At 43.3% G+C, this 26,937-nt stretch overlaps 1 protein-coding gene across 2 annotated transcripts in view; it reads left to right on the forward strand.

The window, feature by feature from the left end:
* Positions 1 to 26,937, forward strand: part of DMXL1 (Dmx like 1) — a 136,903-nt gene that overhangs the window by 83,262 nt on the left and 26,704 nt on the right. For both annotated transcript variants that reach the window (XM_074953007.1, XM_074953006.1), the window contains 6 exons: positions 12,740 to 12,918; positions 20,437 to 20,564; positions 21,094 to 21,179; positions 21,839 to 22,040; positions 23,991 to 24,108; positions 26,382 to 26,444. In XM_074953007.1, coding sequence (XP_074809108.1) covers positions 12,740 to 12,918; positions 20,437 to 20,564; positions 21,094 to 21,179; positions 21,839 to 22,040; positions 23,991 to 24,108; positions 26,382 to 26,444 — 776 coding nt within the window. The remainder of the gene's footprint in view (positions 1 to 12,739; positions 12,919 to 20,436; positions 20,565 to 21,093; positions 21,180 to 21,838; positions 22,041 to 23,990; positions 24,109 to 26,381; positions 26,445 to 26,937) is intronic.

The raw sequence follows: 26,937 nt of genomic DNA on the forward strand, positions 1-26,937 counted from the left end.
AGATTGAAATTAAAAACTAATGTTTCCAGTATTTAAAAAAAAAAAAAAAATCAGGTATGCATGTAAATACTTCATAATGGCATACTAGTTCAAAAATGAAATACCTGATAAACACCTGCGTTATTTTTCTGGAAGTGTTTTTTTTTTTTCAGAACCCTGTCAACATTTTCGTTCCCACAAATTAAGGATGTCAAAAGATGCTTTCTTATCTCATGGGGAGAGTTGCGGTAATGGGAGAACTCGTTCTTTAAGGTTAGATTGTGTCCACATGAGCATCACTCAGCACCAAACTTTAAGCTTCATCTTGGTTCCTTTGTGCCATCCAGAGTTCATAAAGAAATCAGACGTCCAAAAAGACTTCTGATCCTCTGAGAAATGTGGAGTATGCATTTTTCTTTGATATTTGTTCAGATATTTGTCTGACTTTGGGCATTTGTCTGAATGTGGATACTGAGCTCCCCATAAGTTGAGTTCAATATCTTCCATGCCCAAAACATGTATCTTTATGGAACATACTTAAGCTGATGTGGGGAAAGTTTTTTCAAGTGTTGCTTAAAATCTCAGATCTAGTGACAGAAATAAATGTGTAGTTTTAATGTCAGTTACATTTTAAAACAAATTTTAAAGTTTCTTTTGTTCATTTGCCAAGACTAACTGTTCAAAATTCAGATTCCCTTGGAATAGTTTACACCCCAAGCACATAAAGCAGCATCCTCGCACTGCTTTAGGTGTTTTGAATATCACTTCTCGCAAGGAAATAGACTCCTTAATTCTATTAAGTAAAGATGGAACATATTTTTCAAATATTATTTTTGAGAGACACTTAATTTAAGTTTACATATTTTGGCAGCCTTGTAAAATGTTTCCATCTCCCCTGGGAATTGTTACTTTATGTATATAAAGTATTAGTCTTTCCGTTATCCATCATGATAAAACGGTAGGTGAAAAGATACAATACATTTCCAGGACCATTTGGAGAGTTTCAGTCTAGTTTCCTGAATAATTTCTGAATCAGTTTTCTGATTGAATTCTGTGCAACTTACGTAGAGAAATAAGAATTTCTCCATAATAAGAGTTATGCAGAACAATTTTGATACTCGCTTTTGTTTTATAACAGTTAGAAATCCATACTTCATTTCATGTGCTCAGTTGCTTTTGAGTATTACTGTAAATGAAAAACAAGAATTTTCTCAAATCAAGTCTTTTGTAGGAATGATTTTTAACATTCATTCAAATAGTCATTTTGGACTTCAGATTACAAGTAAAATGTTTTTTAAATTGCTTGTCTCCACCAATAAGGAATGATAATGAAAATGTTGCTGTTTGCGGTAAGCATGGTACAATTTGGATTGAACACTGAGTGCTAGTGAAATTCTGAGTAGCTTGAAAATGCTTGGTTGATGATTTTCTTTTATTAAGCATTTTTAAAACCTTTTAAAGACAGATCTGTGATCCCAGATACCTGTCCATCTTGTCTTGTAGATTAAATGGAGCCACTTCACTATTATTCATCAGGGTTTACTTTTTCCATCAGTTCTCAAATATTGTGTGACATACTAGAAAAGGAACTAACACTTCAAAACCAGAAAATATTTTTAACATTAAAACGATTCCATTAGTTTATCACTGAACCACAAAATTTGAATTCATCATTGTTCTCAGAAAACTTTTCAAGAAACTTTGGAAAGTTAAGGTAGTTGGAAAGGAATGTGAGTACCTCCTTTGCTACCCATTTATGAGGGAAATGAAAAACGTCATTGTCCTTTGTTGTGGCTGTCTTTTTCTCCACAACCACAAGACTTCAGAGAACCCTGAGGTCCCTCATCAAGCTGTTGCAACCCTGTGAGGAATCCACACTGTAATGCCAGATTTGCCATCCCTTCAGATCTAATGCATGTGTATGAAGCAAGTGTGCATGCGCACCAGGAATACCAAAACCACTGTCATGAAACACTATCTGAATTTCTAATAAATTACTTCAATTCAACCTTGTGGTTTGCCCCACCACCCCTTTCCGTGTTGTAGCTTGCAAGGCAAGTCGAGGGTGTTTAAGATTCTAATATTTAAAGCTCCAAGACCACTTCAGATACTGGAATTTTTAACAACTTTCATTTTGTTGAGACCAACCATATTGGTGGAGTTGGGTGGGAGGAGAGTGGAAGAATGGAAAGAGAAGAGTAGGGACTAAATGGGGAGGAGTGCCTGCCAGTAGCTGAAGTCGGTTACCAGAACTTGGAGAGTAGTGCATGAATGACCTGTAGAACCACAAGGCTGGGTTTGAGATAGACTGCTCAAGGATTGACCATTAGAGCAAACCCATGTTGATTGTCTGCACGGTGTTAGTAAAACTGATATGCATAATAAGATGAACACGGAGTATGGTTCTCAGCTTCCTCCTTGAGGTGAACTTGAGATTTCATAAGGTTCAGTCCATTCATTTTTCCTCTTCTAAGTCCCTCAAGCACTTTGTGGACATTATGTGCTATGGGCACAGAAACCAGGAGTTTTGGCAGTCTGACTTCCTCCTTCTGCTTTTGGGTGGGGAAAGACATCTTCTGTCATACTCAAGTGGCTACGTACTTCCTTCTTGTAAATATACTTTGCAGAAGGACTGCGTGTGGTGGGGGCAAGAGGCTGCCTTCTGAAAGTCATACCTTTTTCTGACCGTCTCCGTGTCTTGGACAGATGGGTTGTCTTCTGGATAGCAAAATGGTAATCGATGAACATTTTTTCTTTGTGTTACGGGACCGATGACAACACATACCAGACAATGTCCTCTAAATTCCCATGTAAATTAATCCCACTCTTGTTTGTGCTGCGTGTTGCCAAGCATAGCCCAGATTCCCGATGGGGGTGGGGTGGAGAGGGACTCTGTGGGAGCTGCTGAGGAAAGGAGAATTTTCGTTTTAATTTGTAAATTCACTTTTTGCAAAAGAGAGAACCAGTCTAAGGGTCCCAGCCAGGTATTGCTGTTCAATTTTATAGTCTTCTTGATTGTTTTGAGGGAATGGAGTCTCTGGCTAAAAAGGAGACTCTAGCAAGAAAGGGAAGTACTACAGGAAGTTGCTTAGTGGAAGGTAGGGAATGGGACTTCTTGAGTCAGAAAAAAGAGGAACAGAGGTCCAGATTTCAGCTGTCTGAGTGGTAAATTTACAAGGTAAGAGCAAAATCCTTTGTTTTTCCAGAAATAATAGTAGCTATTTTCGAAGGTTGGTGTTCAGCCAGACAAAAGTATTTTGAGGTACCATTGATTTTACACTGGGCAGCATGTTGCCAAACTGGAAACCATCCCTGTACCAATGCATGGTACTCCATTGTTGTCACATTTTACTGTAACTTCTGTACTGTCATCTAAAGTAGGACATCTGGATTCACAGACTGTTTTTTTTAATCTGCTTCCTATTTTAAATTTGCCTGCTTTTAAAAAATATTGTAATTTTTTTTTTTACTCCTAAAAAGTGCCATTTGCTAATTTGTATCAGTGTTGTAAATTCAGTTTATTGGGAATGAAGATGCATTTTCTCAGATTCTGAGTATATTAAGATTAAGTTCAAAATCACAATCTCAAATTTCTTTTAAATTGATATACTTTGTCTTGTAGCTAATGATACACATTAAATTTGACTTTACTATTAAAGGTAGCTAATGATTTAAGATCCTAAATGATATGTAATCAAGAGAGAGAAGGTGGATGAGGTAATACCTTTTATTGGACCAACTTCTATTGGCGAGAGACAAGCTTTCATAGCCTACCACATATGGATTTTTTAAAAAAATATGCTTATGAACTCAAAGGATTATCAAATGATTGTTTGAGAATGTGCAACAATAGGTCACACATGGTGTATGTGTCAAGCCACCTATATTAGTTAAAAATCATTCTAAATTCAACTCTCTAAAGTATCAGACGAGTGATCAAGGGCTAGCTGGCAAAATGCTAGAAAATGATAGAGGAAAATACCACCACAGGTTATCAGAAATAGCAACTGATAATATAGCAATTGATTTTTGAAATACACTTTTAAAAAAACTTAAATTTATGTTTATTTCTGTATCTCAGAACAGTTTTCTTTTTCTGCTTCATTTAAACATTGGAGTAAGTTTCATTTTTTGTGCCGAAGCTAAAATTACATATTGAATGATGCATGTGCATGCTGTTTGAGTTGGCTGATAATCTTTAAACAACAAAATATGAAACATTGTATTACAGCATATAGATTTGCATCATTAATTCAGGTAAGTGAATTCTAAATAGTATCCGTAAGGGGAAATATGTTTCTACTTAGCCACACTGTTCTGTTGTAGCAATGTGGTGGCAGAATATGCACAGTTCAAAAGTAGCTGTCTTAGGTTCAACATAAAGTCTAGTCTTCCGCTTGTAGCAGATGCTGAGTTAAGCATACATTTCAGTTTCGTTTGTAAAGCATGTCACAATAGAAACAACCCCTTCCTGTTTTCACATGATCATTGGATTCTGATGGTTTTCAGTGGGAACTTTCCATGTTTTGTTTTTTGCCTGAAGGTGTATTTCCTTTTTTGGAAGTGGGAGTGAAATCCCTGCAGCCTCTTCGAATTTTGTAAGAGTTAAAAATTGTTCCCATTTAAAAAAAAACAAAAAAACAAAAAACTAAACCTCTGTTAAGACAGGACTGTAGCAAAAAATAGCTTAAGCTTGAAATTTGGAACAGACAGTACTCCTTTCAGAGCTTAGTGCCTTTTGATTGGCTTGAAAAAATCTAGTTTTGATTAACCAGAGTTATGAACATTTGAAAATGTAGAATAAAATTAAATGAAAATGCATAGTAGAAAATTCCCTTGTCGTTAAATGAGCTCTGCTCATAATTATAAACATTTTTCTTCAAGTGATTGCATATGTCCTTTGTACTAGGTGTATGCATGTCTCATGCACTGATGCCAGAGTTTTCCCTCGTGGTTCCCATGCAGGCAGCCATACATGTCCCTTGTGCCTCGCGCCAGGTGTACAAAGGATGGAGGGCCTTCTCCATTCTTCAGTTCCTTCTTACCGTTGGTGGCCAGAACTTGCTGTTTGCTCATTCCCACTGTGAACTTGCCATTTACAGTTGTTAGATTGTGATACTCATTTTGGGTCCTTTGGGCCTCCTTTCTTTCTTGTTGTCTTTTCTCCTGTATAGTTTAATCGGATTGTTAGTGGATGCTGGGCTCTGCCCGGTACTGGGGGAGCCTATGCCATGGTCCCTGGCTTCAGGTCCTGCTCCAGGTGTCAAAAGTTCATGTCCGTGAGCATCCCTCACTCTTTCCATTTTAAATGCTTGTGAAAAGGTCACATAAGAGACGAGTGTACAACTTGCCAGAGCTTCAAAACTAAAACTAGAAAGCAGAGAGAAAAACACCTCAGGTTCATCCTCATAGAGGCCGCTCCTCACCTGGCTTTGCTACTGCCTCAGTTGACTATAGGGAGTTCTCCCTTGGCCTTAACTGGGGAAAGAGACAAGAGGTGATAACCTTGCCAGGACATTCTCAAAGAGGCACAAGTGCTTAGAGCGCTCTCTGCCTTGAAAGCCAAAGAGGGGGATGACTTCCGTGTTGTCATAGTCCTGTGTGTAGGACTCCTCAACTGCAGAGGCTAGCCACTCTGGTACTGAAGACAGAATGCACCCTTAGGCCTGCCACTCCACAGTGCTCCATCCTAGTGACTTAGTCAGGCCAGAACCTTTGACTTGGGTTCCTATGCCGGGACAGCTGAGGCCAACTACTTCCTTGGTGCTGATGCTGGAGCTGTCCGCTTAAGCGGAGCAAAGACCTATTTCAGTAGTGACCTCTCTGGAGGCATATGTAGCTGCAAAAGATCTGCTAAGCCTCTCAGGACCACCCTTGCCAATTATTCAGACTGACAGTACCTGTACAAGCCTGTTGCATGTGGTGTCTATGCTGGTTTCCATGTTGGGAGCTGGTTTGGCACCTGCGATTTCAGGTCTGATAACACTCCCAGCAATGTTGATCTTGGCTTAGACACCAATGGTAACAGTTCTTTCAGTGCACAGTAACTATAGCTCAGAAGCCCTTGATATTGCAGTCCCATACCACAGGCCTGTCATAGATCACATTCTCAATCTCCTGCAACGTTTCCTGGTACTGCTTCCCCCTGGCCTTCAGTGTATTTATACTCTTCCTCGGAATCTGAAGTGGATTCCCACTTCAGAAATTCAGTGCATTCCGAGGCATCGTTCCCACTGTTATAGAAGTTATCTTGATAAGTGGATCGAAGGAATTGAGTGCCTGGTCTAGGCACAGTTGGTCTCCGATACCATACCAGCCCCATCATTGACCCTACTGGTTACCATGGGGGGATGCCTCCAGTGTCTAGGTCCTCATCTCCACCGCACTACAGAAATTAGTCCTTGAGAGGGGAAGTACCAAAGAGTTGTTACCGAACAGCCACTACATTATGGAAACATATTGCTGAGGGGGAAAGTTTCTTCACGTAGTACAGACAGGCCACTCAGTGTTCCTACAGAGCTCCTGGGGTACTGAGGATTGGACCACCCGTTGCCTGCTTTGGAAAGACCTTCCACACTGGCAGTTCATGACCAGCTTCAAGAAGGTTCAAACCTGTTTTCTCTGAACACCTCATCCTCATCACTGGATGAGACCCTGGCACCAGTAGCATCTTCTCCAGTATCTGATGACTTTTAGTCCTATCAGGAGCTTCTGAAAAGGAGGACACTGTCTCTGGGAACTCGGATAGAGCTTGAGGAGGAGAATTCCCACGAACTCAGACATTTGACACTCTGCTACAACAGGGAAAGTTGCTCTCCCAATAAATGAGGCAGTCATGCAACCTAGTAAAGCTTTATGACAAATCCATCATCTCCTTGTACTGGTGGCAAAATGCATGGAATACAAGTACCAAGTTCCATCACAAGGCTATGAATGGTTTTATCAACACTGCACACCAAGCTTCCTGGCAGCGGTGACAATTAATGAACTGCACTGCAAAGGTAGAGCAAAAGTGACACCAAGAAAAGGACACAAATTTGGATCTCTTTTAGAAAAAATGTTTAGTCAGCTGTGGACTTAAAGCTGCTTATAGAGAATTATCAGGTTTTCTTGGCCCATTGTGATTATTCCAGTTGGAATGCCATATCAAATTCCTCGACAAGTTACCAGATGTTTCCAAGGGTAATTTACAGTCTCTCTTAGTGCAAGGTTGTCTGGTAGCACTAGCCCCTTTGCAGGCCTCCCTCGATGTGATGAACTCAGCTGCTGAAGTTTGGGCAATGGCAGTAATTATGTGGTGTTTGTCAAGGCTCCGGTCCCCAGGAATTCCTGTTCAGGTACAACAGACCATTGAAGACCTCACTTGCGAAGGATGTACCTTGCTCTCCTTGAATAAGAGCACTAATACATTAAAAGACTCTAGGGCAGTGTTGAAATTCCTAGGTCTGTATATGCTAGCCCCCAGGATAATCAAGTTTCAACTTCAGTTTCTACCAAGGCAGTAGGGCTACAGCCCTAGAGAGACTGATGGGTACAGGCAGAAGCACAAACAGCAAAAGAGAAGGCCCCGGCCATCCACCTGGAGTGCTTCTGCTAAGAAGCCACACACCTCAAAGCAGCCTTTTGGACTCCTCTGGTCAGCCTACCAGATCGTAGTGAAAATCTTCCCCTTTTTGGAAACAGGTTGTCTTATTCACAGGGGAATCAGGATGTATCCTATAGTTCCTGTCTTCACCCTATCCTTTATCAGGGAACCATCTCACAAGTCTGTAACAGGGTGGGAAGTGCAGAATCTACATTTCTTGGGAGCCGTAGAAGTGCTTTCTCAGTACTGGGACAGGATTCTACTCCCGCTGCCTCCTAATACCCAGAGCAATACCATGGCTCTTCGGAATTTAAACAAGCTATAATACTATATGGTTTCCTTTTCTATTATCTCTTTGCTAGACCCAGAAGATTGGTATACTACCCTCAACTCCATGGTTGCATATTTCCATGTGGCAATCCACCCTGACCACGGGAAATTTTGAAGGTTTGTGGGAGTAGGAGACCACTTTCAGTTCATATCCTTCAGCCTATCTTCCACAGCAAGGGTTTTTACCAGATGCATGGCAGTGGTAGCAGCCTACCTCCATCACAGATGTCTGTACCTGGACTACTGGCTGGTCTGGGATCTCTCCTGTCAACAGGTAGATAGAAGTATCCATCGAACAGTCTATTTGTTTTCATGCTCTTAGCCCTGGAAGTGAACAAAGAGAGCTCTATCCCCTCACCCCGCAGAGAATAAAATGTATTGGGGCAGTCCTGGATTCTATCCTAGCGAAGGCTCTTCTGCCAATACCAAGTCTTATAGCTTTACGAGACCCTTGTCCTCCAAGGGCCATGCTTGACCTCAGCGAAGAATTGCCTCAGGCTCCTGGGGCATATGTCAAGTACATGTATATGACCCCTTCCCTCACCATGCCTGGCTACATATCAGAGGATTACAGAGGCTCAAGTCAATGTATCGCCCTCAGATACATCCCCTGGACACACTAGGATGCATCCCAGACAAGGTCCTATCATCCCTGTATTGGTGGATGAACCAAGACAATGTCTGTAGCGGTGTCTTGTTCTCCCAGTCTCTTCCCCATATGACTTTGGTAACAGATGTTTTAGCCATGGGGTGGGGAGTGCATCTGGGAGACCTGCATGCTCAGGGTTTGTGGTCCACTAAGGAGGCCAGGCTGCACATAAACATTTCAGAGTTAGGGGCATCGCCAGAGCATGCCACCATTTTCTACTTCATATATACTGGGCAGGGGTATCCAAATACTTACCAACACCACCATGGTGGTGTTACACTTCAGCAATCAGGGAGTGCCAAATTGCACAGCCTGTGCCAGGAGACAGTCAGGCTCTGGAACTTCTGCATAAAGAAATTCTCTGACTCTTAGAATCACACCTACCATGGGTTCAGAATGGATTAGTAGACTCCCTGAACAGGTCATTCCCTTGGATCATGAATAGTCTCTCAACATGACTGTACTAAAGTAAATATTTCAAATAGGAGTACTTAATTGCAACCAGTCGGAACAGGGAATGCCCCTCCTCTGTTCAAGGGTAGGTCACAGCTCCGGGTTCATATCGGATACATTTCTCTTCCCTGGGACAAGGACTTGCTCTTTGCTTAGCCTCCAGTGCTGCTGATTTCCAAGTCATTTTCAAGCTGAAGCCAGAATGAGGCAGAATAACACTCTCTGTTGTAAGCTGGGTAATGTAGCCTTGGTTCTCAGACCTGCTCACATTGTCCATCAAGGAAATCTTAACTATGCTTTTAGTCAAAGACCTTATATCGCAGAGTCACAGGCAGGTATTGCATCTGAACCTTCAGTCACTACACCTCACAGCCTGGTTCCTTAGTGAATAAACCCAGGAGGGCGCTCTGTTTCGTGGCAGTCCAGAATGTCCTACATAATAGTAGAAAACCCATCCACAAGGGCTACTTAACTTAGTAAGTGGAAGCATGTGTCTGGGTGTCTCCTACGCAGTCTGAGTCAAAATATTTTTGATTATTCGTTACACTTAGTCTGGCAGTCAGCTCTATTAAAGTGAACTTGGACACAATTTCAACATTTCAACCTCATGTATTCTCTAACGCTCTGACTACCAGGTTCCTTAGGTTGTTTTCACCTATCAGGGACCCTATTCCACAGTGGGATTTGAATTTAGTGTTTTCAGCCCTTATGGGTCCCCTTTTTGAACTGTTAGGCACCTGTTGGTTGTCACACCTCTCAGCAAAGTTGGCTTTTCGAATAGCCGTCACTTCAGCAAGAAGAGTAAGAAAGCTACATGCTCTGACAGATCCTCGATATGCTTTTTTTTTTAAACAAGGACAAGATACAGCATAGGCCACACCCTGAGCAAAAGTAGTATCTTATTTCCACCTCTGCCAATCAAAATATATTTACTAGTCTTCTTTTCAAAGCCACGCACTCTGGATGTTCACTGAGCCCGCTTTCTTTATCTGGAAGGAGCAAAACCTTTTTGCGTCCCTACTCAGGTGTCCGTCTCCTTTGTGGAATGAATGAAAGACGTCCTGCAACAGAATAACTGTCCTGTGCATCACCAGCTGTATTGTCATGTGCTACAGGATCAAAGGCATTGACACACCAGAAAAGCTGTCTTCACATTCAGCTGGAGCATGCTCAGCCTCTGTGGCATTTGTGGGAAATATTCCTGATGTGGACATCTGTAGAGTGGTCATGTGGTCTTCAGTCCACACCTTTGCTAGACATTATGTGATTACTACCACATTGAGAGAAGTTTCAGATATGGGGAAAGCAGTTCTGCTGTTCCTCTTCTGGTGAGACTACTAGTGTGATGGGTTGGATCACAGAAACCCCCTTGGGGCTGCCACTTGATGTGCCAAGACTACTTCTGCTCCTACTTTCCTGCCCTGTCAGCTTAGCACTTCAGAGCCCTGCCTGGTTTGTGCCAGACCCATTAGCTTGCTGCAAACCCAGACTCAAGTATGAACCATGTCCCCTAACAGCTGTAGGCTTAATTGAAAGCAGCTTAGGAAGTTTTCCTGTCCTTTACACTCAGATACCCAACTCCCAATGGGGTCCAAACCTCAAATAAATCCGTTTTATCCTGTATAAAGCTTATACAGGGTAAACTCATAAATAGTTCGCCCTCTATACCACTGATAGAGATGCACAGCTGTCCCCCGCTCCCCCCCCCCCAAGGTATTAATACATACCCTGGGTTAATTAATAAGTAAAAAGTGACTTTATTAAATACAGAAAGTAGGATTTAAGTGGTTCCAAGCAGTAACAGACAGAACAAAGTGAATTACAAAATAAAATAAAACACGCAAGTCTAAGTCTAGTACAGTAATAAAACTGAATACAGATAAAATCCTCACCCAGTAAGCTTCCTTTTACAGACTAGTCTCCTTGTAGTCTGGGTCCAGCAATCACTCACCACCACCCCTCCCCTGTAGTTACTGTCCTTTGTTCCAGTTTATTTCTTTGGGGGTGGAGAGGCTCTCTCTTTAACTAGCTGAAGACAGAGTGGAGGGGTCTCCCAGGGGTTTAAATAGACTTTCTCTTGTGGGTGGAGACCCCCCTCCTCTCTCCAATGCAAAGTCCAGCTACAAAATGGAGTTTTGGAGTCACCTGGGCAAGTCACATGTCCATGCATGACTGAATTTCTTACTAGCCAAGCCACATTCTTGGGAAAGCCCAGATGTGGATTGGCATCTCCAAGTTTATTGTTGGCTTAAGGGCTTCTTGATTGGGCACTTACTGGGAATAGTCTTCACTAAAACCTACTCAGAATCAAACGAGTATGCAGCCAATATTCATAACTTCAAATACAAAAATGATACATGCATACAGGTAGGATTTATAGATTCAATAGATCATAACCTTTAGAGATATTACATGGCATGTGTAGCATAAACACATTCTAGTTATGTCATATATACATTCATAAGTACATTTCCATAAAGCCTTATGGGGGGCAACATCACACCTAGCTCCCCACCTCCATTGCAAACTGCTTAGAAGTCAACCAGAGTAATGGATATGTGCAACCAGTCGAAGAAGAGAAAATGGTTATTCATCTTTTTAAAACTCTTTTTCTTGGAGATACGTTGCATATGTCCATTATACAACCCACCCTCCTGCCCCAGTGCATCAGTCTGTTTCCTGAGTCCAGTTCAAAGGAACTGAAAGGTGAGCAGGGTGGCTCCGCCATTATACCCTCTGTTCAAAGCATATGTAATATCAGAGAGCAGGTGTGGCTGCCGCTAGGGTACCGCTATGGAAAACTCTCTGGCATGGTACATGAGACATGCGCGCACACACGTAGTATAATACATCTCAATAAACAGTTATAAGAAGGTGAGGAACCTTTTTCTTTCATCTGGGTTCTCTATCCTTCTGATGGTTTCCTCTTTCCTTTGTTGCACAGAAAGCATGGTCAGACCTGTCAGAATATGGCCATAGCTCCTCATCTCCTGTTGTAGCTGCAGTGGGTGATTTTCAAACCTCCTGCTGTAGCTGTATTTAGAGCACTAAATTTGTCCTGCTTCAGCTCCAGAATCTTACCTATTGGACGTTATTTTTAAACTACCTAATTATTTGGGGCACCATTGTGAGTTTTGAGAGAGCTTTTGCTGTTAGCACCCTCCCTCTTCCAAACATCTATTGAGGCTAAAACCAGTAGCCTATAAAAAATAAGCTGTATTTGGTCAGCTAGTGTCTGTTTAGCCTACATGTGTGCAGTTCACTAATGACATCAATGAATAATACTGCCTTTGCTGACTGGTGCTTGTTAGTTCTGCAGCTGTGAACACTGCCCTCCCCCACAATAAGTGTTTAATGTGACATTAAAGTTGCATTGCTAAGTACTTGTATCAGAAGAATTCTGAAGCTATAACACGGTCATCTTGCATGTGTACATTTTGATGATCTCTGACCATGAAATTAAAGATATTAACCTAATAAATAGTAACTTATTTGTTGAAGGATGTGATTGACTGGAGATTTTTTTAAGTTTGAAGACTAGTGGTTTTCCCCTTTAACACAGAATACTATATGAAAACTATATGGAGGTTTGTTTCAAATACTGTTTGAGTATTAATATAGTAAAAGGAAATACTTTTTAAAGAGATGGTAAAAAAAAATCTTGGAAATAGATAACAGAGGTGTGTTTTACCCTTTTACCATGAATATTCATTTCTCCTTTTCATATTTTATTGTCTTTTTAGTTTCTTCTTCTGTAGACAATGGTAAGAAGCAACAAAAAAGTTTTATGCTTTCATCAAAAATCTCTCCGAAAGAAAGTTCACAGTCTCCTTCATCATCTTTGGTAGAGCAAGAATCTCCATCTTACAGGGAAAAGTTTATCCCTCCTGAGCTTAGTATCTGGGACTATTTCATAGCAAAGGTAACTTATGATTACAAAACTCATTTTGCTCCTTCTTGCATTAGCAATACTTTAAGCAGAAATTAGCCTGTCCTCATTTTATATTTGTTTATAGCATGATATAAGTTTTATCTTCCGCTTATTCATAACATCCCAAACATTCTTAAAACAATGTTGGCTATAGCTTTTTGGAAAAATCTTGTTTGCAAAATGGTTATCTTGAATTGATTTGACTTCATGGAGCATGAAGAGATTGTTCTAAAATGTTGCTCACTGAGATTGCAGATGTACTTCCCCCCCCCCCCCCCGAAAGAAACAAACAAACAAAAAAGTTAGAGGCTTAACTTCTGTTTGAGATGAGATATTAAGGAAAGAGGCTTGTATGCTTAATAGACATGAGAAACTGCCTGATGTGAACTCCGCAGTGCACAATTCAAAAAATAATTGCCAAAACTGATGTCAGTTCAATAGATACATTATGCTTACATGATCTACTCGGGAAGCCTCATAGTAAGAATGTGTTGATACCACACCAACCAATGGGGCTTGAATTTAATGGAGGTGTAAGAATCCTTATTTTCTCTCCAGATGGAAAATTGTAAAAATTCCTGTCAAACCCTCCTAATCAAGGAAATGTATATCTGAAAGGCAGCATAGCCTGGGAAACAGAGGTGGAGTAGGGAGTTAGGAAGTCTTGAGTTCTAATCCTGTTCTGGCAGACTTGCTGTTCATTAATTTTGCTGTGAGAGTGTGTGTGTGTAATGTTAAATATAAATAGTTTATATATGCTGTCAATTAAATGTGTTATATATTTACATATAGGCTGTCAATTAACTGCTGTTAACGCGTGCGATTAACACACAGCACAATTAACGTGCTAATTTTTTTAACATGCGTTAATCACAGCAGGGCAGCATCAGCTGCTCCGGAGAACCTACATCAGGTCAGGCACAGTAATGGAAGCTGCCACCTGAGGGCGGGTGGAAAGAGAAGAGGTTACAGAAAGACGTGTTTCTCAGGCTCCAGTGGAGAAGTATTTTTTAAAAGTAAAAACAGGACGGCTGGGGCTCGCCCGAGCCGTGCACGCCCCTTGCAGGGCTCACTCCAGCTGCCCTCCCCATACCTCCCAGGGCTGGGGCTGACCCGCCCCCCACCCCCTGCTGCCTGCATCTGGGGCTGAGGCCCTGAGCTCTGCACTGCCCACGCCAGGGTCTCTCCCCAGCCTTGTGCCACCCACAGCTGGGGCTGATCCCACCTCCCCCCCCCCACCCCTGAGCCCCAGTTCGCCCACAGCTGGGGCTGAGCCCCATGCTAGCTATATCTGTATATAGAGAGAGTAAATGAAACAATGAATTCACACTCCTGTGGCTCTTTTGGGTAATGTTGATAGATAATTTGGCTCCTGAACCACTGAGGCCTGAGTATCGCTGGCCTCAGTCAACCTCTTAGCTTGTGACCTGACCACTTCAATCGCTCTCGGAATGACTCCACTACTTTTCCATCTCAATCTCATAGAGTTCAATCTTCTTGTCACCACCTTCCAGACCCTTCGTAACTCTGACTGCCCTTACTTACTTGCCCTTGTCTTTTACTACATCCACCCATTCCATGATGTATGACCTTATTCCAGAAACCTCTCTATCTTCTTCCCTGGTGCTCTCTCTGAATGTAATACCCATCATGGAATAACTGTAAGGCAGCTACCCTTTCTGCAAATCCCTCCTCAGAACTCACCTGTATTATGCCTGCAGAAAATCAGCCAGCTAATGATACCTATGTCAAGAGATGGCTGGGAATAGTTCATACTTCTATAAAAACACTTTCAGTTGATCTAAAACCATCAAGTTGTGAGTGTACTTCATCTAGTTTAAGTAACTATGTAATCTTGTTGTTGCTCACCTCATCTACCCTCCATCCTGCCACCTCTGCCAAACCCTTCTCTCCTATTGTTCGTTATCCTTGCTTGTCATGTCTAGTGCTAAATCAGATTGCAAGGTCTTTGGGGCAAAAATTCTCTTCTTGTCTTTGTCCAATACTAGCACAGGGGTCCTGTCCCTGATTGGAGCTTTTAGGTGTTACTGAAACACAAGTAGTGGAAAATAATTAATCTTTTGAAAATGTAAAGTATTATGTAAATAGAGTAACTTGTCTAGTTTTGAAGCCAATTGTGCTGAAATATGAGGTTTTAAAAATAAACTGGTTTTCTTCATCAGGGTTGAAATTATTAGAATTCATGAACAATAACATTCTTCTTCAAGTGATTGCTCATGTCTATTCCACACTAGGTGTGCAGGCTCACCACGTGCACCTGTGCCAGAAGTTTTTCCCCTAGCAGTACCCGAGTGGGGAGCGCCCCCCCGTGACCCCTGGAGTGGCGCCTGCCTGGTGCGGTATAAGGGGATCTGCGCACTTCCACTACCCTCAGTTCCTTCTTGCCGCCATTGAAGGTGCATCGGAACTGCTCTGCTCCAGCTTTGAACTGTTCATTCGTTCAGTGTTAGTACCTTTAGTCAGTTTAGTTAGTCAGTGAGCATGCCCCGGGGTTTAAGTCGTGCGGCTCTTGTAGGCGTTCTGTGCCAAGAAGTGACCCGCACGCAGACTGTTTGTGCTGCTTGAGAGAAACCCATATCAGCGAAAGGTGCAAGATTTGCAAGTCATTTAAGCCTTGGACCAAAAGAGAAAGGGATGTTAGGCTCCGGGCCATCCTGATGGAGTCAGGGCTGACCCTGACCCCGGCACGCCGCTCCAAACTGGTACCCAGGACCACGGCGTCGGTATGTGGTGAGCCTCCGGTGCCATTGACCAGTCGGCACTGCTCCCCGTCCACGGGGCACACCAAGAGGGCCAGGAAGACTCCCCCTTTGCAGCAGCACCGAGGGATGTCTGGGACAGAGGCTAGTCCCATGTCAGGCAGTCCTCGATCCCCACCGGGCCCCAGGCCTCCGACTCATGTTGAGCGGAGTAGTCTGACCCCTTCGGAACAGGCCTCTCCGGATGTCCGGATGCCGTCCACGCCTGAAGCCTTCCAGGCAGCCCGGGACGTTATGTCCATTCCAGTGCCTAGAGTGCCGCCAATGTCAGCCCCACGCTCCAGAGGAAGCCGTCGCTGGGATCTCCGCAGTCGCCTCCGGCCCGGTACCGGTCCCAACGCCAATCACCACCCAGCGATCGTTCGGTGCAGAATCCAGGTGGATCGCCCTCTACACCAACCAGACTGTCTGGCTGGGTTCTGTCCAGCCAGGACTTGCGGCACCACTCGTCCTCAAGGAGCGAATATTGGTGGGACTGCAGTGGGCGTCGCCATCGGTCTGCATCTCAGAGAGGGTACTGCAGTCAATCACGGCATGGTCGTAAATGCCGTTCCCTCTCGGACTCCCGCTCCAAGTCTCTGCCAAGACATTGCAGCCCCAGGCGTGGATCGCTGGCATTTCACCGTCTCAGGTCTGCCCGTCAAGGCCATTTGCGGAGCGAGCAGCGGTTGCTGCCAGTACCGGTCCTCCACATCAATATTGCGGTCCTGGGGCCGTCGTAAATCCCGGCACCACCACTTCTCCCGGTCCAGAGACAGCAGCAGATCTTACGCCAGCCCAGTCTCCACTCGTAGCCATCCTTCGATGGGCCAGACCAGCCAACCCAAACAGCCGGCCCCGTCGGTGCCACAGCAGATGCAGTGGCTCTGAGCGTCATGGCCAGCCCAAGGGTACCAGTGGGCACCGTGGTCTCCAGCACAGCCCCCGGTGGGAGCTTGCTCGGTGGGCGGAGCTTCGGAGGCACCATCAGCCTCCCTCTCCAGACCCCCGAGAAAGGAGGCGGTGGGTTGTTCGTCCTCAGCACCGTGCCCGGAGTCCGACTGGGTGGCAGACCCTCCGGTGCTGGCCGACACCCAGAGCACTGCACTGGCCTCTTCGCCCTGCCTGGAGGAGGCGTTTGAGGCCCCATCCCCCTCCATCCCGCAGGAGGACTACAGGGCGCGCCAAAAACTCTTAAAGAGGGTGGCAGCAAGCTTCCACCTCCAGGCAGAGGAGATGGGAGAGCTCTTAGACTCCCTGTTTAACATGTTGTCCCCATTGGCACCGGGTAGGGTGACCTTGCCTCGCCACCCCTTCATGGATAAACTTTCAAATGCCCTGTGTCAAACACCAGCCTGCCCCCCAGCCTGGGTCCTCCAAGGGCAAGCAGGCGGGGAAAAGGTGTTTTTGATGGGACGCTCAGGGGCACCCCACCAGTTCTCATCAGGGATCCACCCCCAATAAAGCTTTCCTTCTCCAACCAGTTGTGTGCTTTCTTTCCGGTCTGGTCACAGCTAAGTTCAGACCAATGGGTCCTCAACACCATCTCCCGGGGTTACACCCTCCAGTTTACTTGCTCCCTGCCCAACCACCCCCCGTCCCCCTTGGGAGACCCCTCGCAAGAAGCTCTGCTTGAGCAGGAGGTGGGGCAGCTCCTAGGTCTAGGAGCGATAGAGGCCATGCCCGAGGAGTTTATGGGCAAGGGGTATTACTCCTGTTATTTCCTTATCCCGAAGGCCAAAGGGGGGCTCAGGCCCATCCTGGACCTCCGAGGTCTGAACCAGTACATTGTGAAGCTCAAGTTCCGCATGGTCTCCCTGGCCTCCATCATCCCCTCTCTGGATCCCGGGGACTGGTATGCTGCCCTCAATCTATAGGACGCTTACTTCCACATCCACACATTCGAGGGGCACAGGTGCTTCCTCCATTCTGTGGTGGGACAGAATCATTACCAATTCACGGTCCTCCCGTTTGGTCTGTCCACTGCCCCCAGGGTGTTTACAAAATGCATGTAGGTTATCAAGGTCACCTCCCGGTCGCAGGTCAGGGATCACGTAGCGCTCCTCCTGTCCACATGCACCGCCTTGGGCCTGTTGGTAAACAACACCAAGTCCCAGTCCAATGCATAGAGTTTATCGGTGCGCTCCTGGACACAGTGTCAGCAAGGGCCTCTCTCCCACCAGACAGATTCGAGACCCTAAAAGGTCTCATCGACTTGGTCACAAGGTTCCCAGTGACAACAGCAAGGGTTTGCCTACAACTCTTGGGTCACATGTCGGCGTGCACGTATGTGGTCTATTACGCCAGACTCAGGATAAGGCCCCTCCAGCTCTGGTTGCCCTCGAAGTTCTCCCAGGCCACGAACAGGATGGACAAGGTCCTCACAGTGCCAGACTTTGTGATCACCTCCCTACGGTGATGGTCCACCCCAAACAACATGCTCCAAGGGGTCTTGTTCAGGGACAGGGCCCTGTTGTTGGAGCTGGTGTCCGATGCATTGGACCTGGGTTGGGGGGCACATGTGGGAAACTTTCAGACCAAAGGCCTGTGGTCGGCTCAAGACCTGACCTTATGTATAAACGTCAAGGAGCTCAGGGTGGTGTGGCTGGCATGTATGGCCTTCTACTTGCACCTGGAGGGCAAGGTAGTCAGGGTCCTCATGGACAAAATGGCCTCTACGTTCTATGTCAACAGGCAAGGCGGGGCCTGATTCTCTGCCGCGAAGCACTCAGGCTGTGGGACTTCTGTATAGCCCACAACATCCACCTGAAGGCCTTCCACCTACCAGGCACCTGGAACGAGAGGGCAGATCGCTTGAGCAGGGATTTTTCCTCACAACATGAGTGGTCCCTCCACCTGGAAGTGGCCCTCTGGCTCTTCCAAAGGTGGGGAACTCCCCAGGTGGACCTGTTCGCGACTCAGCAGAACTGGTGATGCCCCCGGTTCTGCTCCGGGGAGGCCTGGGGAGGGGCACTATCTCTGATGCCTTTCTCCGGTCCTGGTCAGGCCAGCTTCTCTATGCCTTTTCCCCCATTCCCTCTAATCAGCAGGGTCTTGGAGAAGATAAAGACGAACAAGGCCCGGGTCCTCCGGATTGCCCCAGCGTGGCCCAGGCAGCATTGGTATGGGACCCTCACAGGCCTAGTGGTAGCTTCGCCGTGGCCGTTACTGCTCCGCCCAGACCTGCTCTCTCAGGACCAGGGCCGCCTCCTCCACCCCATCCTGGCAGCTCTTCACCTCGCGGCATGGCTGCTCAGAGGTTAGGTGGAGAGGAAAGGATGTGATCAGGGCAGGTTCAGCGCGTCATCCTCGAAAGTAGACAGCCCTCCACTCACCCCGCTTATTTGGCGAAATGGTCCCAGTTTTCTAGGTGGGAGGCAGACCAGGGTGTCTCCCCGGTGACTGCCTCGATCCAGCTTATCCTTGATTACCTCCTCCACCTGAATGCCCAGGGCCTGTCGCCCTTGCCAGTCAAGGTGCACCTGGCAGCTATGTTGGCCTTCCATCCGCCAGTGCAAGGGCACACGGTATTTTCCCATGCTATGACTGGCCAATTCCTTAAGGGTTTGGACCGTTTTTTTCCATATTCTAGATCCCCGCAGTGGGACCTAAACTTGGTGTTGGCTTGTCTCACGGGGCCCCCGTTTGAACTACTGGCCACATACTCCTGGGCTCACTTCTAGTGGAAGGTGGCCTTCCTAGTTGCAATCACATTGGCCAGGCGAGTCTCGGAGCTCAGGGCCCTGACCTCTGAGCAGCCGTAAACAATCTTTCATAAAGACAAGGTCCAGCTCCGCCCACACGCCGTGTTCCTCCCAAAGGTGGTCTCCGTGTACCACATGGGTCAGGACATTTTTTCCACCGGTCCTCTGCCCCAAGTCTCATGCATCCAGTGAGGAGCACTGTCTCCATACGCTCGATGTGCAGCGGGCTCTGGCTTTCTACCTCGAGCGGACTAAGCCGTTCAGAAAGTCCTCGCAACTGTTTGTCACCTTGGCTGAGTGGCCAGCCGATTTTCCACTCAGCAGCTTTCCAATCGGATCACTTCGTGCATCCATTCCTGTTATGAGCTGGCGGGTATCCCCCTGCCACCCATTGTGAGGGCACACTTGACTCGGGCAGGCTTCGTTGGCTGCCTTCGTGGCCCATGTCCCCATCCAGGACATTTGTAGGGCCGCCACGTGGTCTTCGGTTCACACGTTCACTTCACACTATGTGATCGTCCCCCAAACCAGGGATGACACTGGGTTCTGCAGGGCTGTGCTCCATCCTGGGGACTTGTGAACTCCTACCCACCTCCAACAGATATAGCTTGGAATCACCTATTGTGGAATACACATGAGCAATCCCTCGAAGAAGAAGAAAAGACAGTTACCTTTTCCGTAACTGGTGTTCTTCGAGATGTGTTGCTCATGTCTATTCCACATCCCACCCTCCTTCCCCTCTGTCGGAGTTGTCTGGCAAGAAGGAACTGAGGGTGGGGAGAGGCGCAGCTCCCCTTGTACCGCACCAGGCCGACTCTCCCCTACATGTATTGCTAGGGGAAAAACTTCCGGCACCGGTGCACATGGTGAGCACGCACACCTATTGTGGAATAGACATGAGCAACACATCTTGAACACCAGTTATGGAAAAGGTAACTGTCTTTTTTAAATATTACCATACATTTTAATAGTATTTGAAACAGTTTGAAATAGTTTTGGCAGATATAGTTTTGCTGAACTAAAATATTTTTTCTATGCTTTTTTAGCCTTTTCTTCCAACCTCACAAAGTAGAGTAGAATATGATTCAGAGGAGAGTCAGGGAAGTGATGATGAGGATGATGATTTTACATCAGATTTACACCTTCAGGAGCACTCTAATTCAAATTCATACAGGTATGAATCGCTTAGATTCTCATATTTTTTTCTGACACTGTTGACAGTGCATTTCTGGGAACTTACTGCAGAAGTGTGTGATATAATATGGCAGCCCTTCAAGAAATGTATATATTTCCTAGGAATGCATTATCATCTTTGTTTCATTATAAATAACGCATGGATATAATATTTTAATGATGTCTTTTTTATTATGTGTAATAGTTGTTTTCACAGTAACAGCCGTGTTAGTCTGTATCCGCAAAAAGAAAAGGAGGACTTGTGGCACCTTAGAGACTAACCAATTTATTTGAGCATAAGCTTTCGTGAGCTACAGCTCACTTCATCGGATGCATTCAGTTGTTTTGGCATCCAAGGTATCCTTAAGATTTTAAATATATTCATGGTTTGTTAACTCTTTATAATATTTTGGTTAATAAAAGCTAAAAATATTCCTATAGTAGAGATGTTAAAGTTTTATTTTAAAGTGAAATTTTCTTACAGTTGGCCGAGGTCAATCAATGACTCATGCGTATTTTCTTGTTGTTAGCTGGTCACTCATGCGATTGGCTATGGTTCAGTTGGTGCTTCATAGGTTGAAGAATTTCTACCCCTTGGCTGGGCATGATCTTTCAGGTAAGAGTGCAGTAATGGAGATGTCTTTCCATATTCAATAATCCGACAATGAATTCAGTAACTTAATTGCATAATAAATACTAATCAGCCTTTTAGCTTCTGCATTCAGCAGTGTGTTGTAAATAACTTGTTCAGTAGTTTTGGATTTATTTATCCTGACACTATTACTATAGTAACATTGGTACACTTTAAATACTGAGGTTTTTTCCACGAAGTATTAGTACTTATATATTTTGGGTTCCAATTTCTAGCAGTTTTGTTTACCTCTTAATCATTTAAGAAAGTTGTCAATAGCTGTATATAAATGTTTTTCACTACCCCGAGTTAGTTAATGAACCATGTGCTTTCCTTCTCCAAGTTAATTAATGAACCATGTTTTTTCCTTTTGTAGGTCAAAGTATATCTCTGGTGCTATACATACACTGGCCTAGATGCTTGGGCCCTCCTCCCATATCTAGCTCTTCTGCCAGCAAAGAGCAATACAATGCTCTACACCCAGACCACTTGTTCATAAATAATTTTTTTTTTAAAAGTGTGCATGTGTATAATAAACAGATGTACGTTAGATTAAAGTATTTGAAACACTTGACAGTGAAGTGATTCTCATCAAGATTCTAGCAGACATAAAATAGTTTATTTTGTTTGATTTGTCCTTGTAGAGCTTCCAGTTAGCTCCCCGCTGTGCCATGCCATTCTGAAGACATTTCAGCGCTGGGAGCAAGTTCTTCTCCGGCGACTTGAGATACATGGTGGCCCACCTCAGAATTTAATTTCTGCTCATATTTCTGAGGATGCATTATTGGCAGGTCCTGCGCTCCTTCGCCACAAAGCTTTGCTTGAACCTACAAACACTCCTTTCAAGTGAGTATGTGACTTTGAAAAAATGTGTTAATGTACATCTTCTGAACATTTTAATTAGTTTTCCTCGGTAAGGAAGTGAAGGGCCATAATTTCAGAAATGTTTGCTTGTATATGCAAGTAGCACAGATTTAGTGCATATGTCCAGGTAGATGCATGCCTGGCATGTGTGCATGTGCCATACTTTCTCTCAGTTATAACTGTACGCTCAAATGTGTGCAATTTAGCATGTGTGTATAGACTTCTGAAACTTTGGCCCTAAGCAATGAAGATAGTCAGATGTGGAGAAAGAAATCACATTTTTGAAGTTTGCAAAGCCCAATGCCAAAAGTCAATTTACTGTTTAAGTGGGGGCAAACCTATATTTGGCCACAATCAGAGTAAGGATCCTTATTCATTTCAGTAGCTGACCATTTGTTAATTTAAAAAAAAAAAAGTGTGACAGGTCTTTGATCTATCTTCTGAGGAAGCATTGTGGTGTTAAGGAGACCAGGGCAAGGTCTAAACGAACATTGTCATAAAAGAAGTTCCCTCTCTCTTTCCTAGTTACAACAAAAGCAACAGTAAAAAGAAAAGGAGTACTTTGTGGCACCTTAGAGACTAACAAATTTATTTGAACAGAAGCTTTCGTGAGCTACAGCTCACTTCAGTAACTTTTCTTCCCTGCATTGACTGTGGGCTCATAATATTTCATCATGCAACCGAAAACATTGTGGTATCAGCAAGTAATTTGTAACTCAGTTTTTTAAATTGGATATCAACACCACACATTTATGTAACCATATGTTCCTTTTCTCCCAATGGCATCTGCATGAGCTCCACAGCCAGCAGTTAGGTGCACTTCTTTTCCATTGTAAACTGGTAGTTCCTAACAACTGTAATCTTAGTTGTCTCATTTACTTCATTTTAAAAAAAAATTTTGAACGATATACTGTACACACATCTCTATTCCCTCCCTCCCCCCACTCTTGAGTATCCAGTAGTTGGCTGTGCTCTTGACTCCTTCATGGTTTTGAACCTAGCCACCTTTCCAAAGATTTCCACAGTTGTTGGGTTACTTACAGCATATTCATCTGAGGTTCACTACTATTCTGTTTCTTTAAAACCTGTTTAACTCAAAATCTTGACAAACTATTGGGAGAAAAGGGCTTTGTGAAAGATACAAGAAGTCCTCCCTTTCAAGTGAGGGGTGAGCTCAGGTTTGTCTGTTTTGATGTTACTTTTGCACTTGAGTTTGTCAGTCTTCTAGATGATCCTCAAGTACAAACAGGAAAACCAATTTCTGATACCCCTTGATGTTCTTAAGGTTAAATAGTAATTCTTTTTAAAAAATGGGAGGGAATAAAATTTGGAGGGTATTTTTATTGTTTTGTTTCTTTACCGTTTACCTTAAACATAGTTTAGTTTCTTGGGGAAAACAAAATTATTCTAAGCCACTGCTGTGATAAGGAGTAATTCCTATGCATCATTATCCTGGTACAGCTATGTTTTCACTTTCAGTATTTGTTGGTATTATCTATGCTTATCTGCTCCTAGCATATTGGTTAATAACTTAAATTTCCTCCCCCTATCAGGGCAAGGAACTCAGCAAAGCATTAAGGAAACTTCAAAATGTAAGCTGTAAATTTGAAGTTGGAGTCTAACTATGGCTAGGTGTTTTCAGAGGTCTCAGAAAAGTATATTGTGTATCATAATATACTGTGCCATTTATACTGCAATCTTGGGCACTCTGTTAATTGTTAAATATATAATTATTTGTACTTCGCTAATTGACACAGGAAACGATAGCTGTGGCTGACTCAATTCTGGATTTCCACATTTTCAGTTCGTCACAACCTGAACATTTCCTTTTACAGCATTTTATTTGGTATGAGTTGTATGCTAATAATAATTTGAATCTCTTGTGATTACCAGCATAAATAAACACATACTTATTTTAATTTTTATCTATAGATCTAACAGTCATGTTGCACAGTCTGTGAAGAGGCTTTGGCAGTACCTAGTTAAACAAGAGGAAGTCCAGGAAACCTTCATCAGAAATATATTTACAAAGAAAAGATGCCTAAATGAGGTCTGTATAGTACATAAAATTATGTTAAGTAAGAGCCTGGATTTAAGGTAAAACATATGAAAGCTGGCTTACTTGCTTTCTAGAGCACAAATTTGTGGATAACAGGCTTGGTGTTTGGGGGCTGTCCCTAGATACCAAATCTCATGGGTTGAAAAATTTTGCTGCATTTTGGGTGTTACCTTGATATAAGTCCCACAGTGCCCCTCAAAACAAAAAGTAAATGGCTACCTTTTGAAATGTATGAAAAGCCTTGCATTGTTGGAAATTTTGGCCTAAGATGGTAATAAGAGTTACCTCAAAGGCTGACAGTTTTATACACCCAAAAGATTCCAATTTGCAACCTAATCAGTCATAACCTTCAAAATTGAGTCTGTCCCTACCAGTTTATCTTGTGCATCCCATGATTGCCTACTGAATCCTACCTCCTTACCTTATAGTTTTGAAAAACATCAAAATAAACTCAGCTCCCATTTACAGTGCAAGTGATACTACTTGAATAAGGTTCTCTATCCACACCCTGGCTTTCTAGGCCACATGCTCTTAAAACACACTTTTAAAAGTTGTAACTTTTTCTCTTCTTTTCTTTGGGTGCTCCATCATTGCTCCTTGCTTATCATTAATTACTGTACTATTTTATTGGTGATAGCACTCACTATCTGCTGTCTAGCCCCTACCCCATAAACATATCATTTATCCCCTCCTATGGAACTCCATAAGGCAGCCCTGCCAAGAGTAAATGGTAAATGACCGTAGGATCATTTGAGATTTTAATTGAACATGGCAATGCTCTAACAGAGAAAAATCACATGTAATCATAGCTTAAACTACCACTCAGAACAGTACAATACTATAGGAAATTTGTATTGGTTTAGAAAGAGCTGCCCCCAGAATTAATAGTATTTTAAAACCATCTGTACGTTAAGCTGAGGAGAGGGTATTAATCTTTTTTAAAAGTTACCATTTGTTACGCTTCTCAGTAATTCAGTGCAGTTTTTTTAATGTGCTGCTTTTGTTCCTCTTCCACATTTTTTTCTTTTCCTGTCACTTTCTATTACCTTTCCCCATTTCCCTTTTAATTCTCTTTCCGAGAATTAAAAACAGCAGAGCTTTAAAAACTAATCCCATGTTGCTGAAAGGTGGTTTTGTTTTTCTAGATTGCCTCCACTTAATCCTCAGATTTTATATTCTGCTTCTCCTTGACTATGGCTCCATTTGGGCTGAATCTCTGGAGTGTATATTTCATGTCAGTTATTGACATGAGGCTGTGGTACCAGGGCATGACTAGTGTCAGAGAGATACTGCTGTCTCAGAGAATCAGACAGGAGGATATGATCAGAGCAATGGAACATCTGTAGGACAATCAAGATAGTTGTCAGGTGAACAGGAATTCTAGTGTACATGAATTTTCACTAAATATGGAGTGATTGCATTCTTCAGTACTCTATAAAAGATAAAGTTTAAATAACACGTATGTGTGTTTATGTGAAAGAGTAGTCATTTATGTACAGGATGTTAGCAGTATTTAAGCATTCTTACTGGTATGAAATAGTTTTGAGGCAGCATGGTAGATCTAGACTTTGATTACAAGCTTGTTTCTTCCTGATGAGCTGAAATTGAAAGTCTGTTGTAACATTTTGAGTTATCCACTATGACTAATACATGGTGCAGTTTTGTCACATTCCTGAGGAAGTCCGAACCTGTTCTCCTCAGCTGTGAGGAGGATAATGGCAGTGTAGGAATAGAGGGAGATGGAGGAGGGACAGATATCTAACGTGTGACAAAAATTCTTCATTTAATTAATGCAGCTCTGTTGTTATGCTGCACTTGATGTGTGCCTTAAGTGCTTGTGAAGCAATATCAGTAGTTTAGAACTGCTAGCTATGTCCTTACTTTAAAATGACTTTATTTGACTACTGTGGGATTTCCTGCTGTCATTGCTAGTACATTCACCATCAGTGTGTCATACTGGTAAGTTCTAAGTTTTACACAGAAGTTGACTACTAAAGTAGATGAAACACTGTGATTCACTATAGAATATAACCTTAAAAGTCATTTTTTCAGCAAACGTGTAGATTGGGAAGAAAATTTGAGAATTAGACTATAAATGCTGAACAAAATATTTTTATGTGAGTATCTGTGCAATTCAGTGTGGAGTGTTTTTTTAATTTTGTTGTGTGTTGGAAAGATTAACATAGGAGTAAGGATTTCCTCAGTACCTTGCATGTTAATCTTATCTTTACTCTTTTTCCTGTGATTGTTCTTTCTTGGTGAAGTCATTAGAGGACCACAGTGAAACCATCAAAAATACAATGTTGGAGGACCCCATCTTCAATAAGGTACACAATGATAATTTTCAAATGAAATTAGACTTATTCTTTCACTCGGAAACACCTACTGTCTACAATCATTAAACTGATATTCATCTTCGTTAACCTGTTTACAACTGTGCGCAGTGTGGTGAGCTTAACTTTGCAAGAAGTCTGGCAGTTACATCAGTAATATTGTATAGGATGTAGTTCTGCAAATCAAGACTGATTCTAAAATAAATTCTCCGTGTCCTTACAGCTGCATTGAAACTTGAGTTAGAATGCATAACAGAATTAGTATATGGATTAATAATTTGCTATGTACTAATTCTATGCTAATATTTTGCACATACATGACACTTAAAGTTGTTTGTAAGCACTTTAAAAACAGTTGATTGAACAGCCATGTGAGAAAGGTAAGTATTGCATTAGTATATTGTCCCATAAAAGCAGAATATGCTATTTTGTGCCTCAGTCCCTCATGAGATAGTAACTTAGCACAATTTTTGCACTTAATCACTAC

This window comes from Natator depressus, chromosome 5 (genome assembly GCF_965152275.1).
Source record: "Natator depressus isolate rNatDep1 chromosome 5, rNatDep2.hap1, whole genome shotgun sequence".
Classification (NCBI taxonomy): Eukaryota; Metazoa; Chordata; order Testudines; family Cheloniidae; genus Natator; species Natator depressus.